The sequence below is a fragment of the Sinohyriopsis cumingii genome, chromosome 10, assembly GCF_028554795.1.
Source record: "Sinohyriopsis cumingii isolate HCF-2022 chromosome 10, ASM2855479v2, whole genome shotgun sequence".
NCBI lineage: Eukaryota > Metazoa > Mollusca > Bivalvia > Unionida > Unionidae > Sinohyriopsis > Sinohyriopsis cumingii.
In genome coordinates, this window is record NC_142970.1 from 47166560 (window position 1) to 47191964 (window position 25405).

Genomic DNA, 25405 nt, shown 5'->3' on the forward strand with positions numbered 1-25405 from the left:
TCGGTTTCAACACCGGGGCCACCGAACGAAAGGCCGATTTTAACATGTCTCCTAAACCGTGTCCTCGCTGTCGAGCAACCCCTCGGTACACTGGATACATGACTTAAGAGTCGTGAGAAAACCGTTTTCGAAAATGGAGTTTCACCGTGACTTTTCCTTTGGTGAATGGAATATTTTGTCCCAGATCTCCTTTTATAGCAATATTGACCGTGTCCAAATACGACTTGCTGACAGGCAAATAGTGAGGATGTACAAATTCGCGGTGGACGTGGTAAGTGTTTCCACCTTCCTCGTCAGCGTTCGTGGCAGAATCCACTTTGAAAGGAATGACACGCAGTAACGGCACGGAGGTGTGTCCCACCACGTTGTACTCCACCACATCGGAATACACGAACATCAAATTCAGTCCTTGGTTCAGTTCTACCGGGGCACGAAATAACTTGCTAAAAGACTCGTTGTCGTAAATGATTGGTAATTCCTTTTTCTTCATCATGGCCATTCTCATGTCCATGTCTCCGCCCAACATGTCAAACAATTCAGGACAAAATAAAATGGACAGGATTTTACTCCCGTCAAATTTCATCAAGAAGCGACGAGCTGCTTTGTGGTACTCCATGGTGACACTTTTTTTGACACTTTCCAAAGCTTTAAGAAACACGACATTAAACCTGGAGGTTATGGTGCTGACCAAATGTTGACCACTAAAATAATAGCCTGGAGGAATGAACAAGTGATAGGTGGTGTACTTTTGATTTTTTGTGTTAGGGGTTTTCTTGTCATATTTGCTATAGGTATCCAAGTACTGTTGGAATTGTTCGTCATGAACTTCCACATCAAAAACATTTTGATTGGGAAGGACATTGAGGACTTGGGCTGGGTGAATGATTTCTACCAAAGCCACTTCCCAATGGGCTTCGTGATCTAACTGGATGGCCTGAGGTAATTTGGCCGTGTAACAGCACTACGTGTTGTTGGGAAACACCTCCATGGAACTGTCACTGGGTAAGGTTAAGTAAAATTGGTTTTGGTGACTCATAATTCCAGAATTCTGTGGCTGTCCGAGGGGTTACTGGACGTCAGAGGCGTGTCTCCGCCTAAAATGGGGTCGTTGTTGTTGTTATTGGAGTGGTGACTGGCACTGGCACTGGACACAAGGTTCCCGTGGTTCCCGTTGGAAGAGAATTTCAGGGAGGGATTGGGAAGCAGGTAACCGATGCAACTGCTCAATAAAATGGTCCACAATTGTTTGTCTCCTTGTTGCAAACTCAAATTGGCAATGGCTGCCCGAATGACACAATACACCACGAAGATTTGGCAGAAAAAGACGATTTGCGTTTTAGGCACACGTTCTCCACACTACACCCACAAGGGTTGTTTTTGTAAATCTTGCACAGAAGAACTAGGTGAAGAAGGAGTGGTCGACGTAGCTGCGTCTGTGTGAAAAGGCATGATGGTCACTTCTTTTTATAGTCGATGACTTGCGAAGCGTCGATCCAAGAATCAAAACTGGGTGGATATCCTTTCCAACGTACTTTGACTTCTTTGACACGTCGTTTGCCCACTTTACGGGTTCTGCGTTCGAGAATGCTTTCGATGTCGTACACGTCGTCTTCTTTTTTGGTGACACGTTGTAACTCGGGTAAATAAAACGTTCCTTTGAGCACTTCTCCGTTCATGTCTTCCAATTTATAGACGGCGGGATGACGGCCATGCACTCGTCCAGTGACGCGAAACAATTCGTTGGTCCAGTTAGGTAAGTAACCTTTGTCGAAAGTGCGTTTGGTTTTGCCAATGCGCACCCAATCTCCTACGACCAACTCTCCACTTTTCTTGGGGACAGCCCTCGTCGGGGACGTACCGAACAGGCGCTCAAACACCAACACTTCGTTGTCGGGAGTCACATCTTGCGGGGCACGTCCGATGCTTCGATGGTAAGATTGGTTGTACGGTGCGGTAAGATGTCGATGTACTTCAGAGTGTGGTGATGCGTAAAATATTTCCACATGCGTTCTTTCAAAGTGCGTTGAAAACGTTCCACGATGCTGGCTTTGGTTTCGGGATTCTCGGTGGTAAAAAAATGAATGTCACGTTTCTTTAATTCTTTTTGGAAAGCTTGGTTCAGAAATTCGGTGCCTTTGTCCGTTTGCCATCGAAGAGGGTGACGACCGCTTTGTTTCAACACTCGTTGCAGGGCTCGTACTAACTCGCTGCTGGATTTGGAAGTCAAGGGCACGACCCAGGCAAATTTGGAAAAGACGTCGATGACACAAAACAAATATTTGTAGCCACGATTGTAGCTGGCCAAATGAGAGACATCGGCTAAATCGGCTTGCCATTGATGATCGATGCCTTCCACTCGGGTGCGACTTCTGGAAAACTTGCGTCGAATGGGTTTGTGTAAAGTGTAAGTAGCTTGTTCTTGTAACCATTGTTGCACTTGAGGTGAACGGAGACTTTTCAGTCGACTTTTGGCAGCAAGATACAATTTTTGAACTCCTGCGTAACCTGCAGGATGGGAGGGATCGAAGTAAATGCTGGCTAAGACTTTTTCCATTTTTTGTGTTGGTTGGTGTGTTAATAAGTCACCCACTCTTCGGTGATGCTACTTTGGGTGGGTCGAAAGGGTGGTTTAGAAACGGATTTACGTGTCCGATGGGCTACGGGAGTAGAAGTCGAAGGTAGTGGTGGAGGTGGTAATGGAATGGCTTTGGCCTTCTTTTCTTTTTTCACTTCTGGTTTCCCTTCTTTCTTTTTCACTTCTGTCGAAGGAGGAGTGGACATCATCTTTTTAACCCAAGCTTTCATTTCTTCTCGATGGGGTGTGGGGGACGGGGTCAACAAGGATGCTGCAATCTTACTCGAAATGGGAGCTGCTGACGGTGTTTGAAACACTTCTCGCATCTCTTCTTCCTCAGGCCTTCGTGGGGTAGCATCTCTGGTGACCCCTGGGGATGGTAGTAGTAGTGGTGGTGGTGGTGGTAATGATGATGGTGCTGGACTTTTTATCAAGGTCTTAAAATCTTTCAGAGTGGGTAGAGCTGTTTCGTCTAAAGCTTTCTGGTCAAAGAGTTGCAGTCGTTGCAAGAGTTGACCGTACTTTTGCGATTTTTCTGTTTCGGACAAATCTTGGCGATCCATCAAGGATTGCAATTCGTGTTGTAACTGGGACATCTCGCTCAAATTGGGATTGGGAGGTAAATGCGGGGTGCGTTGTTCTTGCCACCGATGGTATTCCATCCATCGTTTGTAAGGCACTAAAGCTAGTTTTCGTCCTTCCATGGGTTTGTCAGGGGTCGATTCTGAGATCTTGGGACTTCCGAGGTCCTTTTTATCTTGCTCCCACCAGTCCTCCCAACATGGTTCCCAAGACTCCTTTCAGTATGGGGCCTAACAAGAGAGGCAAAATGCCTCCACGTTGGACCAACATCTTCTTTTTTTGACGAATGGGAATTTTCTTTTGAACCATTTGGCGAAGAACGTGACGATGCTTGCTTAAGCATTGTTTCTGGTGTTTGGACAAAGGGATCGTGCCTTTCAAAACGTTCAAACAACATTCGCACACGGTATCGATGACCTCTTTGGAGGCCGATTGAATGAGTTTTTTTTCGTAGAGGTGGAGAAGCTTTGGACAGGACAGATAACATGTCCCCATGTTTGACTAAACGTGGTGGTAGTCCTTTCCTTTTCTTTCCTTGGGGTTTTCTGGAGAGTGACATCTTTTGGTCTTCAGGAGCACCAAAAAACACTGATACCCCCGACTTGGTCACAGGTCTTTTTTATACTGGAACGCGTCGCCACTGATTGTCTTTACGTCGTATTAGTTTGAGGACAGGCATGACACGTCGTGCAGGGGTACGTAACGGACTAAATCGAGCCAGTTCTTGCTTGGACAAATCCAGTAAACTTTGTAACATGCCCGATCTTTCTTGAACTTTGATTTTGGGAGAAGGTACTTTGTGAACAGCAGCCACTGCTACTAAATTGGAGGGTCCTGCCACTGGGGAAGTTCTTTTGGGGGTCATCAACGGAGAAGTTCTTGGTGTGATCAACGTCTCCAAGTACTCTTCAGTTCTTGGTGTCATCAACGGAGAAGTGGATGAACGTGAGGCTGCAGGAGACGCAGTCACCGCCGTGGCAGGTCGTGGTTTGCGAGTGTAAGGTTGCGTCCTGGCCGAAGAAGAAGTGCCTCTCTTGCGACTAGTTTTCTTCTGTGGACTTTTCTTTTTCTGGGGACTTTTTCTCTGTTTCTTTTTCTGGGGGCTTCTTTTCTTTTTCCGGGGTGGTTTCTGGTCAGAGGAGGGTTACGCCACTGGAGAAGTTTTTCTTCTTGGGGACCTGGTCTTTTTCTTTTTCTTCTTGGAGCTTCGTTGGACTTTTTTCTTGGGTATAACTTTGGGGGCACTAGGATCCCATATTAAGAGTGAGCGAATGATGACCCCTCCTAGAGTACCGCTCCCTCCAGGTTTCAAAATGATTTGTTTTTTGGTTTGAGTGTCGATGCGGCGATCGGCCAGTTGGACCAAAGCGACTTTGTTTCGATCAAAAAAGCGTTTGGTTTGATGAGGAATCTGAATGATTCCTTGGAGTAATTGACGTGCTGTCACTGTGAACCATCGTAAGACTTCTTTGAGACTAGCTTCTAAGACACAAGCTCGTATTTGTGGATTTTTTTCTCGACTGATGCCATACAAGGCACGAATCAATTTGACGGGAAGATGCGACTGAAGGGACGTCATGTTCAAAATGTGTGAGACAGACGAAAAGGGTCTGAGGTTTTTATAGATTTTTTTGTGGAGTGAAATTAAATCGAGGACGGAGACGTGTACAGGACAAACCCTCCGTCTTGGCACCAGTGGTGAAACAAGTGGGTACGAAATCGCAAATCCTCGGGGTCGTAGGTTTCAAATCGACGAGTAAATAGGCGTGTGGAGTTTGAGTGGCATCGTCGTAAGCCTGAGTCAGCCGAGGCGTTCCTAACTGTTTGGCTAAGACTTGCACTTGCGATTTATCTCGAGGGCTTTTAAACAAGACCACGTAATGCGCATTGAGACTAATGGTGCGATGGGCTTTACTTTGTTGAAACAAATTTTGGGTGATGTAAACGACACTGGCATTACGGTGATGCCCTTTGCGCGTGAACCACAGTTTAATTTCTTCTTCGTCTTCTCCTAACATGTCGTCGAAAATAACCAAATGGGTTTGACGGGAGTCAGAGACGATGCCGTCGTCTTCTTTAGGAATGCCTTCCACAAACACGATGGAATCGCCTTGACTTTCTCGCAAGAGGCTGTACGCCGATTGCCACTCTTTGTAACACCACACGATCCGCTGAGGTGGCCGATCGATCAAATGATGTTTATGTTCGATCAAACGTTTGACGAATTCGGTATTGCGTGAACCGCTAGGTCCATCAATGAGCATGTTAAAGGGATGGCGAAGATACAAAGCCTCCCAACTGGCACGATCTAAGTGTTTGTCGATGACTTTGACAGTAGAGGAAGAGGGAGCAGAGACAGCAGAGGTAGCCATAGTGTGAGAAATGTTACTTGTGACACGAAAACAAACAAGACAAGAGTTTATATACTTTTTCAGAACACGTTTATTGAATGTTTCAAACATGAATACGAAAGACAAAAATACATAAAAGCCAAAGGCTTAAGTACAAGGATAAAAGGCACATGATAACCATTAACGTGGAATAAACACAAGTGTCTGTACAACAACATGTTTTGGGTAATGTTCTAACTAGTTCTATAGTAGGGGGTAAGGTCACACAAGTGTCCTCCCTAAAGGGTCTTTCAGGCCTGTCCACGACAGTCCCGTCCTGGGTGACGGGTTCTTCTGGCACCGTCACTAACACGGGTTGAAAAGTAACTTTTTTCCTTGAACAACTCTCGTGCATACTGGGCCACTTCTTGGGTCCAAGCCTCAAAACCCCATTCTTTCCAGGCACGGACATCTGTCCAATAGGGATGTAAGTCACAAGCTACACACACATCGTCATACACGTCTTGGGTAGCTAAAAGTTGACGAATCTTTTTTTCCTGTTGAGGTCGAGAAGTATCCAGATGAAAACGCAAGGCTTTGAGCAAAAGGAGTTTTTCGTGACCATTTAAGGCCATTGAGGTGGTAAGTACTGATCGTAAAGAGTCCACAAAGAATCGGCTGGTAAACGAAATCCCAGAAAACAAGTCACTAAGACACACACCACTTGTCGACCCAAATTGAATGGATACAGTTCTTGTAATAATCGATGGTAATGATCCACGGTTTGAATATGGTCATTGAGTTCCTTCCACGGAATCTGTTCAATAATATGTGACATAATCCGTGGCATGGCAACTTGATTTTATAGTGTCTTTGTTTCGGAAGCAATAAAGGTAATTTCTAACTAAACATGTTCGTTCTCCAGTAGGGAATTTAAATGTTACATACTGTAACTGAAACGTCAGAGTTTGTCTAGATGTTTCGTCTTTCTCTAAGCAGATTCCATGTAACAAATGTTGGTAATCCTTTAACTCGTCTTCCTCAATACGTTGCAGTAAGTGAATCTCGAAGTAACCAAAATTACGAACGTCTAGTTCATCATCATTCACAAACTGAAAGTGTTCAACAAGGTCTGACCACTGAAAAAATTTCTGACGAATCAGTCCTCTTATACCATTCAGGTACCAGTGGTTAAAGATCTGGTGACGTAACGGATGCAATTGTTCTTTACGTTTCACTTGTATTTTGACCAGTTCTCGGTAAATCCTTTCTCTCAACTCCTCAGGCATGCCCAAAATGTTCTCTTGTAAAGTATCCATAAGTATATACACTGTTTTTGGAATCGTTGGGTGGTGGACAATAGCCTCGTTTAACTTTGTGCCTGATGTAATATCCACTCATAATCAGTCTTCTTTTACTTTGGAACAGAGCATAATTTAAAAACGATTGAATAACTTTGAGTTTGCGTTTCACTTGTATTTTGATCAGTTCTCGGTAAATGCGTTCTCTCAACTCCACAGGCAAAGCACGAATGTTCTCTAGCAAAGTATCCATGAATAGGTCATACTAAATCCTCTTTGGTCTGACACAAGAAATGTACTCTTTGCACAAACATGGTTTTACTTCAGTGTCGAATTTAAATCGTTTAGTCACTAATCTACACATTACAATTCGTTCAGAAGTTTCCTCTTTCACTAAGTTGACATTGTTTCAAGATGTTGGTAATTCGTTAACTCTTCCTCTGGAATTCGATGCAGTAAGTTTACAATGATGTAGTAGATAGAATCGTCCATAACAAACCAATCCTTTTTAAAACCAGGGGATCGTTGATCAATGTCTGTCCAATGGAACATTTTCAATTGAATCAATCCTTGTATAGCCTTCAGGTACCAGTGGTTCAAACACCGGTGACGTAACGGATGCAATTGTTCTTTACGTTTCACTTGTATTTTGACCAGCTCTCGGTAAATGCGTTCTCTCAACTCCACAGGCAAAGCACGAATGTTCTCTTGTAAAGTATCCATGAACAGATTATGGTAAGTTACTTCAATGTCTCGGTCCCACTAAGGGTAAGTAATGACAATTCGGTGACCATCGAGCATGTTCTACGTAGGCCGAATCTTGCGGTTCCCAGTAATGAAGTGACACACCGCAACTGAAGCACTTGACTTTATCTCCTTCGCCCAAGTAGAAAAATCCGGCTCTGGCTAATTCTTCGGGGGTCGGTCCTCCCAGATACTTAGGCCATTTTCCTTTGAACGATTGAAGACTATTTTCAAAGTCGCAGTATTCCGACAAACACACAGGGAACGAATATTCGTCTTTCACAGGTTCGTTTCGATGAGGGTTGAGTGACATGGGCAGGAGTTTGCTCAGGGCTGGATGACATCCGTAGGGGGGGTAGACGTGAAGGTGAACATTCCCCTTTAAAACGAAACCCAGTAAAATGTCCAAGAGGACGAGCAGCATCACTTTCGCATCCCTCAGGTTTGACACGCACAGCATCACTTTCCATGATAGGGGTAGTGAGAACAAAGTTCCATTGATGATGCTTTACGGCATCGCTAAGGTCACAACATACAGCATCGTACCCATCGCAAGGCTCACAATCGCATTCCACTTCAGAAGCCTCACACTTGAATTGTGCCTTTCTAAACAACTTGTTTTGTGTTTCTCTGAAAGTATTCATCTTGTTCGCTCGGTCTTGGTAGTCCCAATGAACTATCGATCTTGCCTAGGGTTCCTTTTTATATACAGACCAATACCGACGTGTCCATACGGTAAGGTGAAATGATTGGGAAGTCGCACTCGCTTCTGGTACACGATTTGATAGACTTTTTTCCAAGGGCCGACTGACGATGTGATGAGTGGGTAAACGTACAATCTTGTTCGGTTGATAGGTGGTCACTTTAAAGTTTCCATCCTCTCCCGATTGCAAGGCTTCTTTCAATACCCCAAAGTTGACCACTCGACTGGTACGATAATTCAGAGTCAGTCCTTTCACTTTGCACGTCGTGTGCACTTCTCCTTGTTTGTCCCGGTATTCGTAGCCGTAATTTTTGGGACCGCCACTGACGAAACTTAGAATCTTGTCGTCGGGATGCTCGTCTGTCCAGGCTCCTAAACGGTCTCCTTCGATGTCAGGGTGCTGTTGACTCGGGTGATGGATGTAAATGCAACTGTCCGTGTCAAAGTACAGGACGCGTTCCCCTAACAGTTCTAAAGCTTCGTACAATTTTAAGCGAGCATGGGCTGTCACGTAAGCCGCAATGATGACATTTCCAAAAGGGTCGTCTTGTACAAAGTCCAGATCTTCTTCGTAATTGACCAAGATTAAATTCTCTCGAACGACGTCCACGTGTTTCATGTATTTGGTTTTGTCGTGAATCATCTGGAAGTAGCGGGAAGGTTCTGTCAAATATTCCGTCTTGGGTAAACACGGTCGTTGTGCCATTTTACCCCACAAGCAATTTAACACCACTTTGGCAAACGATCGCCTGCCTTCGTTTTTCTCGATGTGGTCTAAAGTGATGCCTTCTTGTTCATAGTATTTCTCTTTGAATTGTATTTGGTCTTCGGGAGTGTGACACCAGGAAGGATAGCCGCTGTCTTCTTGTTTCAGTTTCAAAAAGGCATCCACGTAGTCGGCGAAAATGCCTTTCTGACTGGGATCACCCTTGTGGTATTGTTGTGTCTTGGGAAAGTGGCAAATTTCGTACACTTCTAACAGTTGGTATCCCATGTCCAGAGCTTTGAACAATTCTACGCTGACCCAGGTTCCCGTCAAGGCACGTTCTTCCTGGGTGTGATGGCAAGGCTGATCTTGGTTGCACGTTTCGGCACAAGTACGGCACAATGGAAACATCAGTTTGCCTTGACAATGGTGAGGTAAGACGGGATGGTATAGGTTCGTGGGAGGCAAAACTTTACACTTGATCAAGCCTTCGTATTGTCGAATGTTTTTCAGGTTGATGTGTTCCGTCAGCAATTGCGGGTGCCCTACAGGAAAGCGACAATATTTGCACACATAGGGATACAGCGAACACACGTCCAAGTATTTGATTTCTTCTCCTTTCTCTTCGTCGGCTTGGTACAGCAAACAGGTGGCATTGGTCCTTCCTCCGTACAAACTATCCCTCGGGTTCAGCGGGTCCATGAACTGGTAACTTTCCACGAGGCGTTTAAACTCGGGATCGGTTTTCATACGGTGATCGTACTCGTGTTCCCACATTTCCACCACTTGGTATCCTTGCTGTTCCAACTTTAGGCGCCGCTGACATGTGTCCTGGTACAAGTCTTCCACGGTTCGTTGTAAAAACTGATTTTTAATGCTACGATCAGGGTAACAGACGGGACATCCGTGAAATAAGCAACCGTTAAACTCGTACACGATCTTTGGGTTTTCTAAGTCCCAGCCATCTACCGAATACGTTCCGATGGTCTTTTCACCCCCTCCGTTGGGGGCATGCTGAATCCACTTGTCTTCCTTGTCGCACAAGTAATGTAACCAACGCAGGGCTTTGACCGAGTATTGACGTTTGACAAAGTTGGTCGTTTGAGGGCTGATGACAGCCACGGTGTTTTCAGGCATGAATCGTTGTCGATACACTAAGGAACACGCTTTGGCAATGGTGCAAGCTTCTTTCAAAGGATCGACCCCTCCGTGTTCCATTAACAGTTCTCGAAATTTTCCACAGCAACGCCGTAAAATGTCCACGTCGGAACGACAATACTTTAGCATTTCTTCCTGAAAGTCGAAAGGGTCAGAGGCGTGAGCCTGGTACCAAGCGTAGAAAGCTTCTCGTTGTTCGGTACGCATGTTGTCGGGGTCGTAATAGTGAGCCTCAGGTAAATGGGGTAGAACGGCGTGTTGATTGGCTTCCGTATTGAAAAAGTGTGGAAAGTACCCTTTAGCCATTTCTGTCATTCCAAACGTTTTAGGCATTCGACTCAAAGGCATGGCCAAATAGCTCATCGAATCTTTAAACTGCACTTGTCCCACTTGCATGAAAATGATTTTGGCTCCGTTCAAAGTGACTTTAGGACGTTCGGTGCCTTGTTCCGTATAGTATCTCAAAAGAAACTGTCCATCGTATCCGGAGAAATTGTGAGCCATCACCGTGGCATGACGATGACAATCTCCGTAACGTTCGATGTCCTCTTGGCTCCACGTCTTGTCGATGGGGTCTAAGACCCATTGTGCAAAATCGGCTAACGTGTTCGGTCCCCGAAAGATTTTTTCACGCCCTCTAGGAATCTTGCTGCAGTGAGGGCAATGACTGAATATAGGTTCTTGAATGCACTTCTCGCACGCTCGATGAGCCATGCAGAAATTAGGAATGTGAATACCGGTCTCTTGCATGCATTCGAAATCGAAAAAGATGAAATTGCCTTTCTTCTTGTGACCGTCCTCTTTCTCTGGTGGGGGTTGGTATTTTTTGCACGTAGCATTGGTGTTCCAAGTCCACGATGTGGTGACAAATGTGACATTTTTTCTTTCCTCGACATACGTGTGCCTTGGCATTATTGGTAAGTATGCCTTGTCCACAGGTAGGGCACAATCTCAGGAGATGACAAGCACATTTCTGCTGTGAACCTTGTGTTTTCAAATGTTGTTGGTAACAGGTAGGGCTGACAAACGTGCGCAGACAAGTTGAACAAGGCACTGGTTCTTCGCTCAGACAGGGTGGAGAGGCCAAACATCCTGAGCATTTCAATCCACAATGCTTGTGTTGCTCTCGATTGTTATAACCATAATCACATTTCTCACAATAATAAGCATATCCCAGGAATCCGGTGATGGTGGTAATGGTATCGAAATGGTCATCGTGATAATAAACATGAATGTATTTTCCATCCTTAAAATCTTGGCCTCGAAACAACAGAGGTCCGCGCATTTCTTGAGGGTGCACTTTCAAGGTGTATCGTGGAGCTAGGACATCTTGCAATTTTTGCATCTCAGGAATGCCACAGGGTGTGTCTTTGGACAGGTCAGCTTGTTGCAACAGGAGTTCTGCTTCGTTTCGTTGTTTGGCTCGATAGAAACGTTGAATAGTGTTCCAGGTTCTTTTCCATTCTACCGTGTCGTTCTTGTTGGCATAGGTTCGTCCCACCACGATGGCACGGGCTAAACACATCTGGTCATGAGTGTTGTTAATTCGGACGAGACTCTTTTTGGTGTTGCGAAGGTCGTCCACCAATAACATCTTTTTGCGTCCAGTCCCTTGAGGAGGAGAGACGTGGGTCATGTCCAGTGTGGCTTTACCATCGGTGATGTCAAACTGATCATTAGATTGTTGTACGTCTTGAATCTTGTCCATGACTTTGGAAGCGGTCAATTCTGCAGGGGTGCTAAACTCGATCCAAACAGGGGATTTCAAACCGTCGTGTTGTATGGAAAGTCTCAAGTGATCGTCTTCTTTGGGTTGACATTGTCGCTTGAGTGCAGTGAGCAAAGAATCCCACACCCCAGTGATGAACACTTCTGCTTTCTCTAACGGCACATCAGCCTTGAAATCTTTAAACTTCACCGTGTATTTGTAAGCCGTGGTTCTAAATTTTCTAGAGGAGCGCTTTTCCGTCTCTCGAATGGAATAGTATTTTTCAGGGTTGACTAAGGGTGGTGAACTTGGTTTAGAGGTTTCAAATTCTGGTTCACTCATGTCCTCTTCAAAATCACTGGCATGAATTTGTGCCAAGATTTCAGCCCTGGTACGAGGCGATAGATCACGTTTCTGCCTCTTACTTTCTTCTTCTTCTTCTTCTTTCTTCTCAAATGAATAGGATCGTTTCATCTTCAGTGAAAAACGTCAAATGACTCAAGTTTAATCACCATAGACTAATTTATAGTCATGGCAGACCAGCGTATATAAAAGGGTGTGTGTCTTGTCCTTTCACTATTCATTTCACTCTCAAGCCGAGCACAACGATGGAAGAGACTAACCAAATCGAACGTTTCGTCAGAGCTTTGCGAGGGGTCATTAGAAAATTCTCTTCAGACCAGCCCACGGACTACTTTCCTTCCTTTCGAGATAAAAGTCAAGATACTTGCTATATCTGTCAGAAGAAAGGGCATTGGTCTTCAGAATGTCCAGACCGTCAAAAAAGAAAAAAAAAACAGGGGCTAAAAAAGACAAAAGTAAAGATACCTGTTATTATTGTAAAGAAAAAGGACATTGGTCTCCAGATTGCCCAAAAAAGAAACAAGAGGAATCAGAAGAAGAGAGGGATTCTTCAGAGGAAGAGAGGGATTCTTCTGAGGAAGAAAGAAGACAGGTGAAGAAAAAGAAACAGGAGAAGAAAAGAAAAAGGGAAGAAAGCGAGGAGGAAGAAGAAGAGGAAAAGAGTGTGACGGTGAAGAAATTCAAAAAACAGAGAGACTAAACAAGGAGAAAGAAGAAGTCAATGAACTTTTAATTAAAGTGTTCTGTTGTGAATTGTGAATTGGATTGTAAAAATGGAGAAAAGAATAAATTAATGATACAAGGTAAGTGTCTTTGAGTTTTGATTTTAAAATAAGAAGCTACACTCACGCACTCATACAAAGACACGTACTATAAGGGTAAAATGGGTGGTTTTTTTTTGAGTTATTGGCAAATTGAAATTGTATTTCTTTTCGAGAAATGTGGGTGGCCCTGAAAAGGGCCTTTTAATTTTGGTTTAGGGGTAAGTTTAACTAATCAACTTTAACTGCCTTAAGCCTTTGCCACGGCCAAGGCCTAGTTCTGGACTGCGTAATGTTGATGATGATGATTGGGTTGAAATCACTAAGGGTGGTACGGTAGGCTTAGTCACAGGGTTAACGTGTTTAGCTCGGGAAGGTCGTATCCTCTTCGGTCGTAATAAAGAAGTCTGATAAATTTGTTTCAGACTTCTTAACTCCGCTAAAATGTCCAACAGTACCGTGACCGTTTGATTTTCACCCTCTTGTTTCTTTGCTGCTACTTCTTCTTGCTGTTGTTGATGTTGTTTTTTTCTTACCTCTTCTTCTTGCTGCTGTTGCTGTAGGAGAAAAGCTTGTTCCGCTTCCTTTTGTCGTTGTATAAATTTCTCCAATTCTTCTTTCTGTCTCTGTCTAAAATTCTCCACTTGCGGTAATGAAGAAGGTAACGAAGGTTCCGGAACAATTTCTTGCGAGGTAAGAAAATCCACAAAATCCCAATTCACCTCTTCTGAAAGTAAGTCCGGGTTCCCTTGGGCAGTCTCCCCTGTTGGTGCACCCCAATGGATCGTTTTCTGAATTTCCGTCATGTTGAATCACTGTCATATAGATTGACTGCACACAAGCGCTAGCGAATCTATATAGACCAACTGACGTCACAGACTGCTCTCTTCGGATTGGATGCGGGCTGACTGAATTTTGTAACGCGTGTTTGGATTGGTGAATGAACTCAATCCGTTTCAATCCTACCTCTACCTATAAATAAGCGCAGTTCACTGCATTGATTCCCCTGTTCTCGTCGCTTCAAGATGTGGCCCACAGTCGAATCATCCACCCTTGTGTCTTCCATGATGTTTAGAACGGACATGCTCATGTATGTCCGATCCAAGTGGACCGTTGTCCACAGGACAAACACCAGTCTGTGGATACGTAGGATCTACGTAGAAAGACAAGGATGCCTCAAAAGAGTGCTGATTTACGGGCCAACAGTGAGACGCAGCCTAAGGACAAGAAGAAGACCAATGCGGTGCCCTTTATGTTAATGGATACATTAACATAAACCCAAAGGCCCTTTTCAGGGCCACGCATATTTCTCGAAAAGAGAATGACTTTTCAATTGCCTACCCCTTTTTTAAATTTAAATTTAAATTTAAATTTAAATTTAAAAAATTTTAAAAAAAAATTAAAAAAACCCCATATTAAAAAAAATCCCATGTTAAATTCCCCTTGTACGTAAAGTGACCCACCATTTATTCCCATGTTAATTCCCATTGTACGTAATCTGACCCACGATTTTTCGCCATGTTAAATTTCCATTGTACGTAATCTGACCCAGGGGTCTCTGTAATGCTAATTTCCATTGTACGTAAAGTGCCCCGCTTCACTACTGAGATGGTAGTGATCCGTAACGGAGAGCGCTTTAGACCACTCGGCCACTCGGGGCCCCCATGACTGGATCTAGCAATGGATAAGACTGACAGATAGATCCATCAATAGCTATGCGTACTATATGGAATTACTGACAAATATGAACAACATAGGGAATTACCAAATGGTATGACCAATGCATTATTCATGAACATGTATGAATGCCGTATTTGATTTTCCTCAATACGTTGACGTTTTAGGTTCAAAAGGTGATACATATATTCTATTAACATACCTGATGATATTTATCTCGCGGCATCCATGAGAAGGATACAAATATTTCCGATCCGCAGTTTACGACAAATGTTTAAACGGATGACCTCATCTGGTCCGTCCCTCCCAGTCTGCCAAGAGATCCCGCAAGAACCTCTCCATTCTGCAGGCTCTCGTTGTTCAAGAACCTTAAGGGGGCCCCGAGTGGCCGAGTGGTCTAAAGCGCTCTCCGTTATCAAGAAAGAATACAATTTGCATCTTCACATACCTCTATAGCCGAGGATTACTGTCGAAACACAGACAGCTAACTGACAAGATGTATCCGTATTGTGTCCATGTAAAGAGAATATGCACTTCACGAACTAAGCTTGATGTCGCATTCAAGGTCTCAGACCTCAAAGTAAAACTATGCACTCCTGGGAACGATGTACACGGCAATGAAGTCCACTTATATCTTTATTCATATATAATGCATAGCTAGTTTCGTACACACAATTCAATGGCATTAGCAAACTCCAGTAAAACTATTGGAAATATATATTATGTTCAGGCTTGCACATGATATGTACAGAAAACATATCTTGTTTTCAATAGCTTAGAAATAGAAGTTACTTTGAAACATTGTAAAATTTAGAAATAGAAGAGTTGCTTTAAAGTGTTATTTGAATTTTGTCCGAAACTGAAAGTCACTGCAGTATGCAGTAACTCAAATCAGATAAATTGTTGAAGGCAAAAACTAACTGATGTGCTGGATTCCTTGAATAATTACTCAGTTTCGTAGATCTTGTGAACCTGCTAAAAGCATCTCGTGGTTTCTTTTTAAATGTAAAAATAAATTTGGTTTTTGTTTCTATTAAACTCTACTTAGGATTGTCAGTCACTCCGATTATTATTGATGTAGCTCCAACAACAATTCCGAGTTATATACCTATAATAGTTGCCGCAGTCTTGATACCCGCTACACCCAGACCAGCAGTGATTTCTGAGGCGATACAATCTACGACCGCACACAGGAACGTATTCTTCAACATGACTGTATTTGATTGTGTCTTGTCCGTTGGAACCTATACAATCCCAAAGTCCGCATAGATGATGCACGGCATTTTCTTATTTCATTGTTACGTAGACGTTAGAATACCAGATTCTGGCATAATAATACGCTGCAGTTTTTCACTGATTTCACTACAGTAAAGTTCATGATTTTCTGGCAACTGCTGTGTGCTAAATATATGCACAAATATTAATTAATTAGAACAATAACACTGAAAAGTCTAAACTCATGTTCAAAGACTGCTTGTGGTAGATTCCACACCCATGTCGAAAGATTGTGGCCATGTTAATCACGTATTCCCTAGTCTCGTTGCACCGCTCCGGTGGCCTAGTGGTTGGAGCGTCCGCCTCGGATGATTGATATAGCTGGTATTAATATTAACACTGTTTATTCTTTTATATATTTCAAGTTTCTTCATATTTATGATATTTTAATATAAACTGACTTCAACGATATAATCGTTACGCACTTACACAGAAGGGTTGCGGCAATTTCTTTTCTTTTCTTGATCTTAATTTCGGTCATCTCTTATGGAAGTCTTTTAGAAATTTAATGATGTCATAACACATAATTCACAACTGTATTTAAGATAATATTTGAGGAAATCATATGAAATTGGGAGTTGCTTTTCAGTTTAGTTTGATTACAGTTAGAGACTCCATAATCTATGGATGAGAAGCAAATATAGTTGAATTTAATTATTGTCAGTATTGACAAATAAAATTTATACCATTCAACGCGCAATAAATTATTTGATCTTCTGTTTTATTTCTGACAAGATGTCCCTTCAACATTTTTAATCAGTTTTCTTCGTTAGTGTTTATTCTGTCTTTGTCCATTATCGTTTATCATAACTGCATGTCTCTCTCAGGTCAGTCGAAAATAATATCGAGGAGGACTCGAAGCAAATTGACAAACTTTTGTTGTCTGCAAAACAAGGGAAGTGGGATGATGTCTGGGGCATAATCGGCACTCCAGATAATCCTAAAAAGGCGTACATGATCAACTGCATACCGGATAATCGTCGATGGGGAATACTGCACCAGGCCGTCTACTGGAAGAATCCGAATATTCTACGGAAACTACTCAAATTTTCAGCTTGTGATTCTCGCTTGAAGGCGAAAGAGTGTACCTCGGAAGTGGGTCCTACAAGTGGCATGACTGCGCGAGAAATAGCGCATGCATATGGTAATAGTGAGATGGAAACAGTCCTCTCTCAGCATACCTGTAATTTTTTTGAAGATGACTATGAACTTGGTACATACCAACCATTGCACGTGGATTTTTTAAGGAGGCAACAGGGTCTGATACCGATTACTCTTATCTCGTACAAGAAAACATTTTATCCAAAGAAAATAGATCCCGAGCAATCGATTCCCTCAATACTTCAAAACATTTTCAATGATCTTAATACTTCCGGGAGTAGATGGAAAGACGTGCGTGACAAAGTTTCCGATTCTCTATACGTCGTTAACAAAGCCTCAGCTACAAAAATCAAAACGTCCACTTCCCGACAAGGCTTCTTCAAGGAAATCATCAATGTTTATACCGAAGAAACAACGTATCTTTACACGCATGTGAACACAGCCTTGCGAAGACAAAAGGAGTCTGACTACAAACCATCAGCTCATGATCTTGCAATGGGTCCTTATGTGATGATGTACCAGATGCTTCTACTTTACTGGACAGAACTAAAGCATGAAAACGCCACAACCTATCGAAAAATGTTACTAACTGGAGAAGATTTGGAAAAATACCAGGTGGGAGTCAAATTTACGTGGGTTTCCTTTATTTCGTCATCTGTAGAGGTTAATAAAGCTGTGGCCTTCCCAACGTGTGGCGCAGATGGAGAATATTTCATTATCTTCACCATTGACAACACCAAGGTTTCCGCGTGGCAACCACGGAATGTAGTAAAGTTTGCACAGTATCCAGAAAATGAAAGAGTGTATCCAGCCGGTGCTAAATTTGAGGTTACCCGCAGGCGACAGGACGATTTGGGGACGCATGTTGCAATAAAACTAATCGATTAATATTTTGTTATGCGGCCAGGACAAGAGCGAACCTATTGATGAATGCTCATGTGCCGAGTTGTTCATATACAAGGCCGTTTGCTTGAATTATTGTGAAACAATCGATGTATTCATGATGAATGAATAAGACGGCCATTTTGCTTTGCTTTAAATCGACGTAGTTTTATACACTCATCCAATCTTAAGACTTTAAGAACACACATATCTTGAGCAGGAAAGAAGAATGCTTGGTTTGATCTCAATCGTAAGTTACACAATTGTGTAGTCGTTATAAGAGTCCTTGTTTAATGTCCGGTACATTATTGGACAAGGTAATCACTTCGGAAAAACATGTTCTCTGGCTTCTTTTTTAATTGCAGGAGATTATTTTTCCGGTCACTAACTATACCCCTAACTCCCCCGACAAAAAATATTTACCCGGCCACTATGTTATTAGACCCTCAAAACTAAAATTACAAATGTATAAAATAAAACAATCCAGCTCTTTACGATATAGCAACAGACGGCTGCGCAGTTGCAAAGGAGCTAGAAGAAAAGCTAAGCAATACATGCATTTAAATGAAATTATTTCTCAAAGATAAAGTATTAGGTCCGACTAACTTGCCGCAGTCAAACATACTATAGTTTATAAAATTTAATTCTAAAATTTAATTATCAACGCAAACAATTATAGCTTCACCATAGGAATTTTATGATTTAGATTAGTTATGAAAAGTTTTGACTAACAGCGATCAGTGACAAAATATAATTTACTTGATCTCATTTTTAAACGACGTAATATCTTTGTTATAATCTTTAATTACATAATATCTAACCCCACGGGATTTAACATCATATCCCTGGTAGTTATACAACCATTGTCAAATTGTATTGAATCACAACTGAGTTACATTGAGTTAGTTTCTCTGACATAGTAATTCGTAATTTGAATATGAAAAAGGTTTGAAAATAAAATGAAATAAAGAGGAACTGTATTTATGACACTTTTACCAAAGTCTTCAAAGACCAGTTGCTAAAACAAATATCAATCAGTTGTGAGGACAAATTAAACGGGACAGAATAAGATAAGCTGCATTAAATGCATGTACTACAATGTAATGTATCTACACATTTGCACAGGCAAACTATACAAGATTTCCGTTCAATAGGGCAATATTGGTCACGTGGATAGCCAATGGCAAGTAGACAGTGCTGGCATTTATATATATATATATATATATATATATATATATATATATATATATATATATATATATATAAACAGTACAACAATGAATATACATATATTGTTTACGGTAATAAAAGTCTTCTCAAATGCGATTGTGCCAACAGAGCGATGACACAATATAGAGACGACAATCTTAGAGACGGCTTTCTTGAACAAGAACGAAAAATATATAGTTCCGGAAATGTTAAGCAATTATTTGTGAAAGTAAATATAAAAATGTTTCTTCTTACACAGAACAAAAGCATCATTAGTAGAAAGGCTTAAGGAAACTTTGAAAACGAGACCGTGGAAGCGTTCCCCCAAATTAAAAACGAATGATTTAGTTCTATTGATGCAAAGAAAGGGATAACATAGACCTGAAGTATGAATCAGCTTATTGGTAATATGGCAACAAATGCACATGGAACACATACATATAGCTAAGGGAAGAATGTTATCTTCTCAAAATGTTAATATATTTTTCGAATAACCATTTTCATTATTTTACCGGAGCGGTAAAGCGTAGTAAAAAAGTCGAACAGATGTAACGTCGGAGCACGGGTTTCTAAACGTCAAAGCAGTAACTTAACTTGATAAAAACCAGACTAGTCTAATACCTGAGGATCTTATACGGTCAGAGAATGCAATTAGAAAAGAACTGTTTGCGATCGTAGAAAAACAATGGAAAAGTGGTCAATGTAAATTCGCAGGAAAACGTTCATACTAAATTTATCTTGAAAAGTAGTGCTATAATAAATGATTTTAATTCCTTGTATAGACTTCTAAAATCGGAAGAAAAGAAAATTAGAACTACCTTTAATTAGATTTCCGTTTTAGAATAAAATATAATTATCACCAGAAACTTCAGGATACTTTTACTTTTAATAGGCCTTGAAAGTATCGATTTGAAAGTGGATTAGAGACAAGGCTATTTATCCATTGTTACATGATGTCGATTCAGATCAATAAAAGGTAATAAGTATAGAATTTAGTGAGTTAAATCTGTTAAGTTCAGCTATCTTGAGTGATTTTGCTAGTAATGGTAATAAAAGACAATATAATTTATGACCCGGTGTCACAGCTTTAATCATATAAATGCAGAGTAATAAAAAACAAATTGTAATTTACAATATGCTGTAAGTTTGACAAATACAATATGATAAAGAAATATGAGGCATTAATGTTTTGCACGAATATATAATTCAACATTAGATTTTATTAGAATGGTTAATACAATAAAATACCTGTCTGAATACTCAGAACCAGGATAATAAATGCTTATAATGCAATAGAATCAACGACAAACCCATCAACATATCACATAGAGAGGCCTCTGAAATATAACCCTAAGCATGCTGAAATATATGCAAAAAGATGCTGTTTTTAAAAATCAGTCGAGCATATGTCTCAACGAATATAAAACCGTAAGCAAACTTATAATAATAATAACAAGAGTAAATATAAACACGCTTATCGTACTTGATGGAGAATTTTATCATTATTGTGAAAAAAATAGGATTCTTTCATATTGGCCCATTCATATTACTAAAAATTCCCCAAAATGTAGGGAGTGTCTAAATCATGTTTATTTTAAATTTGAATCACAGTATCACAGCAGATTATGTAATAACAGAGTTAGAGGAATAAACATACTTCCAAAGAAAGGGTTTGTGGTAAAATTTAAAAGTACCATTATCATCTTTAAGTCCTTTTTGTTCTATATTGTGAATTTGAAAGTATCAAAGAGCCAATATTCAAGTGTAATTAGATGCTGAATAAATCTTTGGCCATAAACACAGTAAAGCGTATTTTATCAGAAATTTGCCTTTAGATTTTATCAGTTAGAACAAAACTCTATGACGCTACTGTTTATAGAAGAACTAAGAGCATTAATAAATTGTTCGAGTATTTGCAAATAATTGCAGAATTCGCTTGAGGAGAATTTAAGCCTTAAAACACTGCTGAAGTATAGGTAATGAAAAAATGAGCATCGTATTCCATCAACGACATCATATTTGTTTATGAGATACATCAGAAGTTAACAACATCAATTATAATGTAAGAAATTATTATCACATAACAGAAAACTATAGATGTCCTATCCAGAGCCAGTCTAGTTAACAAAAATTACAAATATCCAATTATACACCGCTGTTTATTAGTAATTGGTCTGGTAATGATTCACATCCGATTATCAAGAGCTTAGCAAAGAAAAAAGATCCAATTCAAGACGTAACGTTGGGAAATACATTTCCTTCAGGCAGATTTAAAAATGAGGACGACAAAGATGATGCCATAAAAAAGATAAATATATTATATATAATTTGCGGTTATAGATGAATCGCAAGAACAGCTTGAAAAAATCTAAACATCGATAAATTCACAGTAAACATATATTTATATGGAACTCATTTGTATCTAGAAAATATATAACTCCATACGTGTATACGGTCTACCTTGAAAGCTTTAAGAATACTGAAATACAAGTAACACATTTTATTAATGATTCAGAGTATAAGGTATAGCAAGTGAATATTACCAGTATATTAAAGATTTCATGACGCATCATATTGAAATTGAATTCTTTTTGCGACTAGGTACTTTGATGTTATATTATTTTATGTGTTATTTCTGACGAAACCGGAAATGTCTGCATGAATAGTTACAAACTAGATCCAGCACAGTATTCAAGTACACCTGGACTAATTTCTGGTGTAAATTTGAAAATAAGTAAAGCATAATTGAAATTACTAACATGATATGATCTGTTCCTAATGATTGATTCAACAATAAAAGGAGGAATCAGTATGATACCAACTAGATACGGTAAAATTAATCATGCGTACTAGATTGAAGGTGAAGCTAACTCAAGCAAAAAGGTAAAGTGAAAAGTATATGGAGAATACGATAGGTGAAAGTTAAAGGCAAAGTCATTCAATATACTAACGTAAACGCTTTATATGATTAAACTATGTGTAAATTCGTTCATATAAAACTGTGAATGGGGTAACAAATTTAAGTCAATGAGATAAACGTGAACAAAGTTTTAGTGGTAGTTTCTAAATGTTTTGTTTTAGAAGTAGATTTAGAAGTGCCAATAAATTTGCACCTCTTATTTAAAGGTTATACTTTAACATCGAAAACTGTAATTCATTAATCGTCTGATTTATCTCACTAGCAAAACAAATTGATAAATAGAAAAGAATAAAATAAATTCAGTGCCTAAATTGTTGCAGTATCCTAATATGAAGTTGTTAGAAAGAGATTGGATGATCATTCTTTCTTTAGCATGTCTACGCCCATAATTCTGTTAAACTCTTGGATCCTGAGAAAACAGTGCTTCATTTGTGCAATATTATTTCAAGATCATGAGATTCTTACATAATTATGTTAGCAAGGAACTCTAACAAAAAGTGTGTTGACACAGTTAAACAAGGAGTAAAATATATTAACAACTATTTGTTTGAGTTGACTATAAAAGAAGGCAACAGCGACATTACAACATTGGCAGTGTAATAAGTTGGCTTTTAAAATCAGTTGGACAATATGCTAGTTTATTAACTGTTCATGATATTTTGGTTACACAAACAATTGTTTCTTGGTGTTATTTACTGTTGTTAAGAGTTATAAATATTGTTTTATATTTGGCAGCAAACGGAATAAAAAGAGAGAGGACAACAATCGCACAATGATAATAACCTTCTTCGCAAATTTCAGTTTTGCAGCCGTAGACATTATTATAAACACTCGGTTGTTTGTTTCCTTATCTATGTCATTTAGTCATGCGCCATTTCAATTACAGGCCGTGTCTTTGTGCTTACAGGACTCACATCCTTGTCAATATTAATGTCTATATAATCCTCTCAATATTTCTTCTATTTATTGCTTTTAACTAGGCAGGGTTTATTGCTTTAAAGGTTTACAGAAGGAACTGAACGTACAGTTATTCTTGGAAACTTTTAACAACATCAACACAACACTGGTATACACCACGTAGAGAAGCGTGGAAAGAACTCTGCCTTACCGGACACCTTGCCTGATTGGTTTAGGCACATATTTAGTGTCTGTTATAGATACAGTGCTTTAGATATTAGATAATGATTTCTTATTTAAATGAACAATTTGCCAGGGATTTCCAATTGGGCAAGATTTATGGAAAGTCCCTCGTGCCGTACGGTGTCAACCGCTTTCCTTATGTCCAAAATGTGACACAGAATATTGATTCTAATTCCAGGTTAGAGTAGACGGCTTCATGTAAGTTAACCGATGAATTTATGCAACTGAATCCCTTTTGGAAGCCTTGTTGTTGAGTTTTCGAAACATTTTTCATTTTCGTGTTGTTCCATAAGTTAAATTTCTTATATACAGTTTTCAGATAGTTTGTGCAAAACAGTTAGCAAAGATACATTTGTAGCTGTCAGGGTCAATTGTTTGCTTTCCTTCGCCTTTGTAGTTTGGTGCAATTAGGCCACTTTTCAGTTACATGGCACATAACAAATTTATACATGTAGTAGTGATTTGTTGATTTCTGATAATTTCTATGAGTTTCCTGCCACTGTATTAAATGCTTGTTCTGTACAGAACCTACCTGTAACTTTCACGTAACTTACCAATCGATGCTACTATTTCAGCACAGGTAAAGGTTTTCTTAAAGATATGATCTTTAAGATCGGTTCCTTTATTCACTGAAGAGCTACATAATGCAATATTCTCTAGGATGCCTAGGTGTTTAAAATGTTTGTCCATTTGATCTGTGGATTGCATTCTGTTTCTCAGTCAAGTTTCGATTCGCAATAACTTGAGACTTTCTGCCTCTATTACTTTGTTTATTATACACTTTCCACAAAAGTCTAATATCTAATTCTGTTTCTTCATCTAAATCATTAAACACACCTTGCTTCGTATATGTTAATAGTTTGCTCTTGAATTCTAAATTATATCTTGACATTCTTGGCTTGTTTGTAGCAGACATATATTAAGCCCACGTGCCTGTCATTTTCATTCCATATCCTTCTAAACCATCCTGCACGTTCAAGATTGACATCAGGTTGGTTACTTATTCCTTATTCCCGGTTGAATAGGGAATAAGTATCATGTTACTGGTTCAATAAGGAGTAATATTGCTATATTCTATCTATATTTTTGCACTAACTCTTGGACATAATAATATAGGTACCTGCCCCAGAAGCAGGCCATGTTTATAAAATATTCTTCGAGCACTTTTCAAAGTATAGGGAGCTCAATATATGGCTGGCATAACAAAGCTCATAAGTAGATTACCTCTTCAATCCATATGTGGACCGTACATTTCACCCAAAAATTACTATGAGATGGACATGTTTGCGTCAAATTATGGATTAACACTTTATCCCGGTACTTGTTTTGTTATGGTTTTTAAGTATTTAGCCCCTTTCTCAAAATTGGTCCGATGAAGTCTCTTTAAACTTGTCGAACTGTTGGAGTAGATCCCAAACTAGAAACTTTCATAGAGTGGTTGAAAACAAAGTCCTCTAACTGGAGATTCATTTGGTGCAAATTCTTGGTCTAACGATTTTACTATGCACCTATTTTGATCCATCAGTTGCGCAAATTTCAAACATTTGTACGGTCACGGATATACAAGCTTACTGCAACAGTGTCGCCGCGCAAATCAGTTAGATATGCATCTTGATCCGAGAACCATAACATGAATCGCGACGTTTAATTGTTGCAAATAGACCGGGTTGGTTGGCACGACCGAAATCAGGTTCCCGGGAACACATCAGTGGAGAAGCCGTATAATATGCATCTTTGTCCCGCTTTACGTTCATGTGACGATTTATCACTGCCACGAGTAGCGTAATAAAATGATCGTCGAAGTAATATTGACAATAACACGATTTGCGCTCAAGGAATTATGGTAGTGCCGAGCTCCATTATTCCACCACAGCATATCGCCGGCAGCAGGATATAAGGGTTAAAAATGACGTCAAATGATTTACCATCACAACGTTTATGTGCATCTTCGGGCCATCCCAGCACTTTCTTGATCGAAGTCCCGCCAATGTCGACTTTGGAACCTGGCTCCGATGTTTCGACTTCGGAACTGAATGTTGATGATGGATTCGATTTTATACGAGACCGTAGGAATACTGACTACGTGCCAAAGGGACTCTTATTTTCCGTCAAAGTTTTTAGTTTTCCACTCAAATTTTGAGAATTATTCGCAGAAAGGCCCCGTAACTATCGGGGTCGAATGTATTATCAACTGCAATATAAAAACAGCTGCGTCAACGGGATTCTGAGTTCTCGGCAAGGTGGTGCTGTTATCGTGGATGGAAATATTT

At 40.2% G+C, this 25405-nt stretch overlaps 1 protein-coding gene and 1 long non-coding RNA gene across 3 annotated transcripts in view; one reads left to right on the plus strand and one right to left on the minus strand.

Moving 5' to 3' along the window:
• Positions 1–16701, minus strand: part of LOC149789992 (uncharacterized) — a 28754-nt gene extending 12053 nt beyond the window's left edge. The window contains exon 1 of one of the 2 annotated variants that reach the window (XR_016423784.1): positions 14811–15037. This is a non-coding gene — a long non-coding RNA (uncharacterized LOC149789992). The other variant, XR_016423783.1, reaches the window with a different exon arrangement.
• The window catches only part of LOC149789991 (uncharacterized), a 38614-nt gene extending 14629 nt beyond the window's left edge, over positions 1–23985 (plus strand). Inside the window, exon 2 of the mRNA XM_089972081.1 lies at positions 16711–23985. Coding sequence (XP_089828207.1) covers positions 16711–17872 — 1162 coding nt within the window. The 3' untranslated portion in view covers positions 17873–23985. The remainder of the gene's footprint in view (positions 1–16710) is intronic.
• The last annotated feature ends 1420 nt before the right edge of the window (positions 23986–25405 follow it).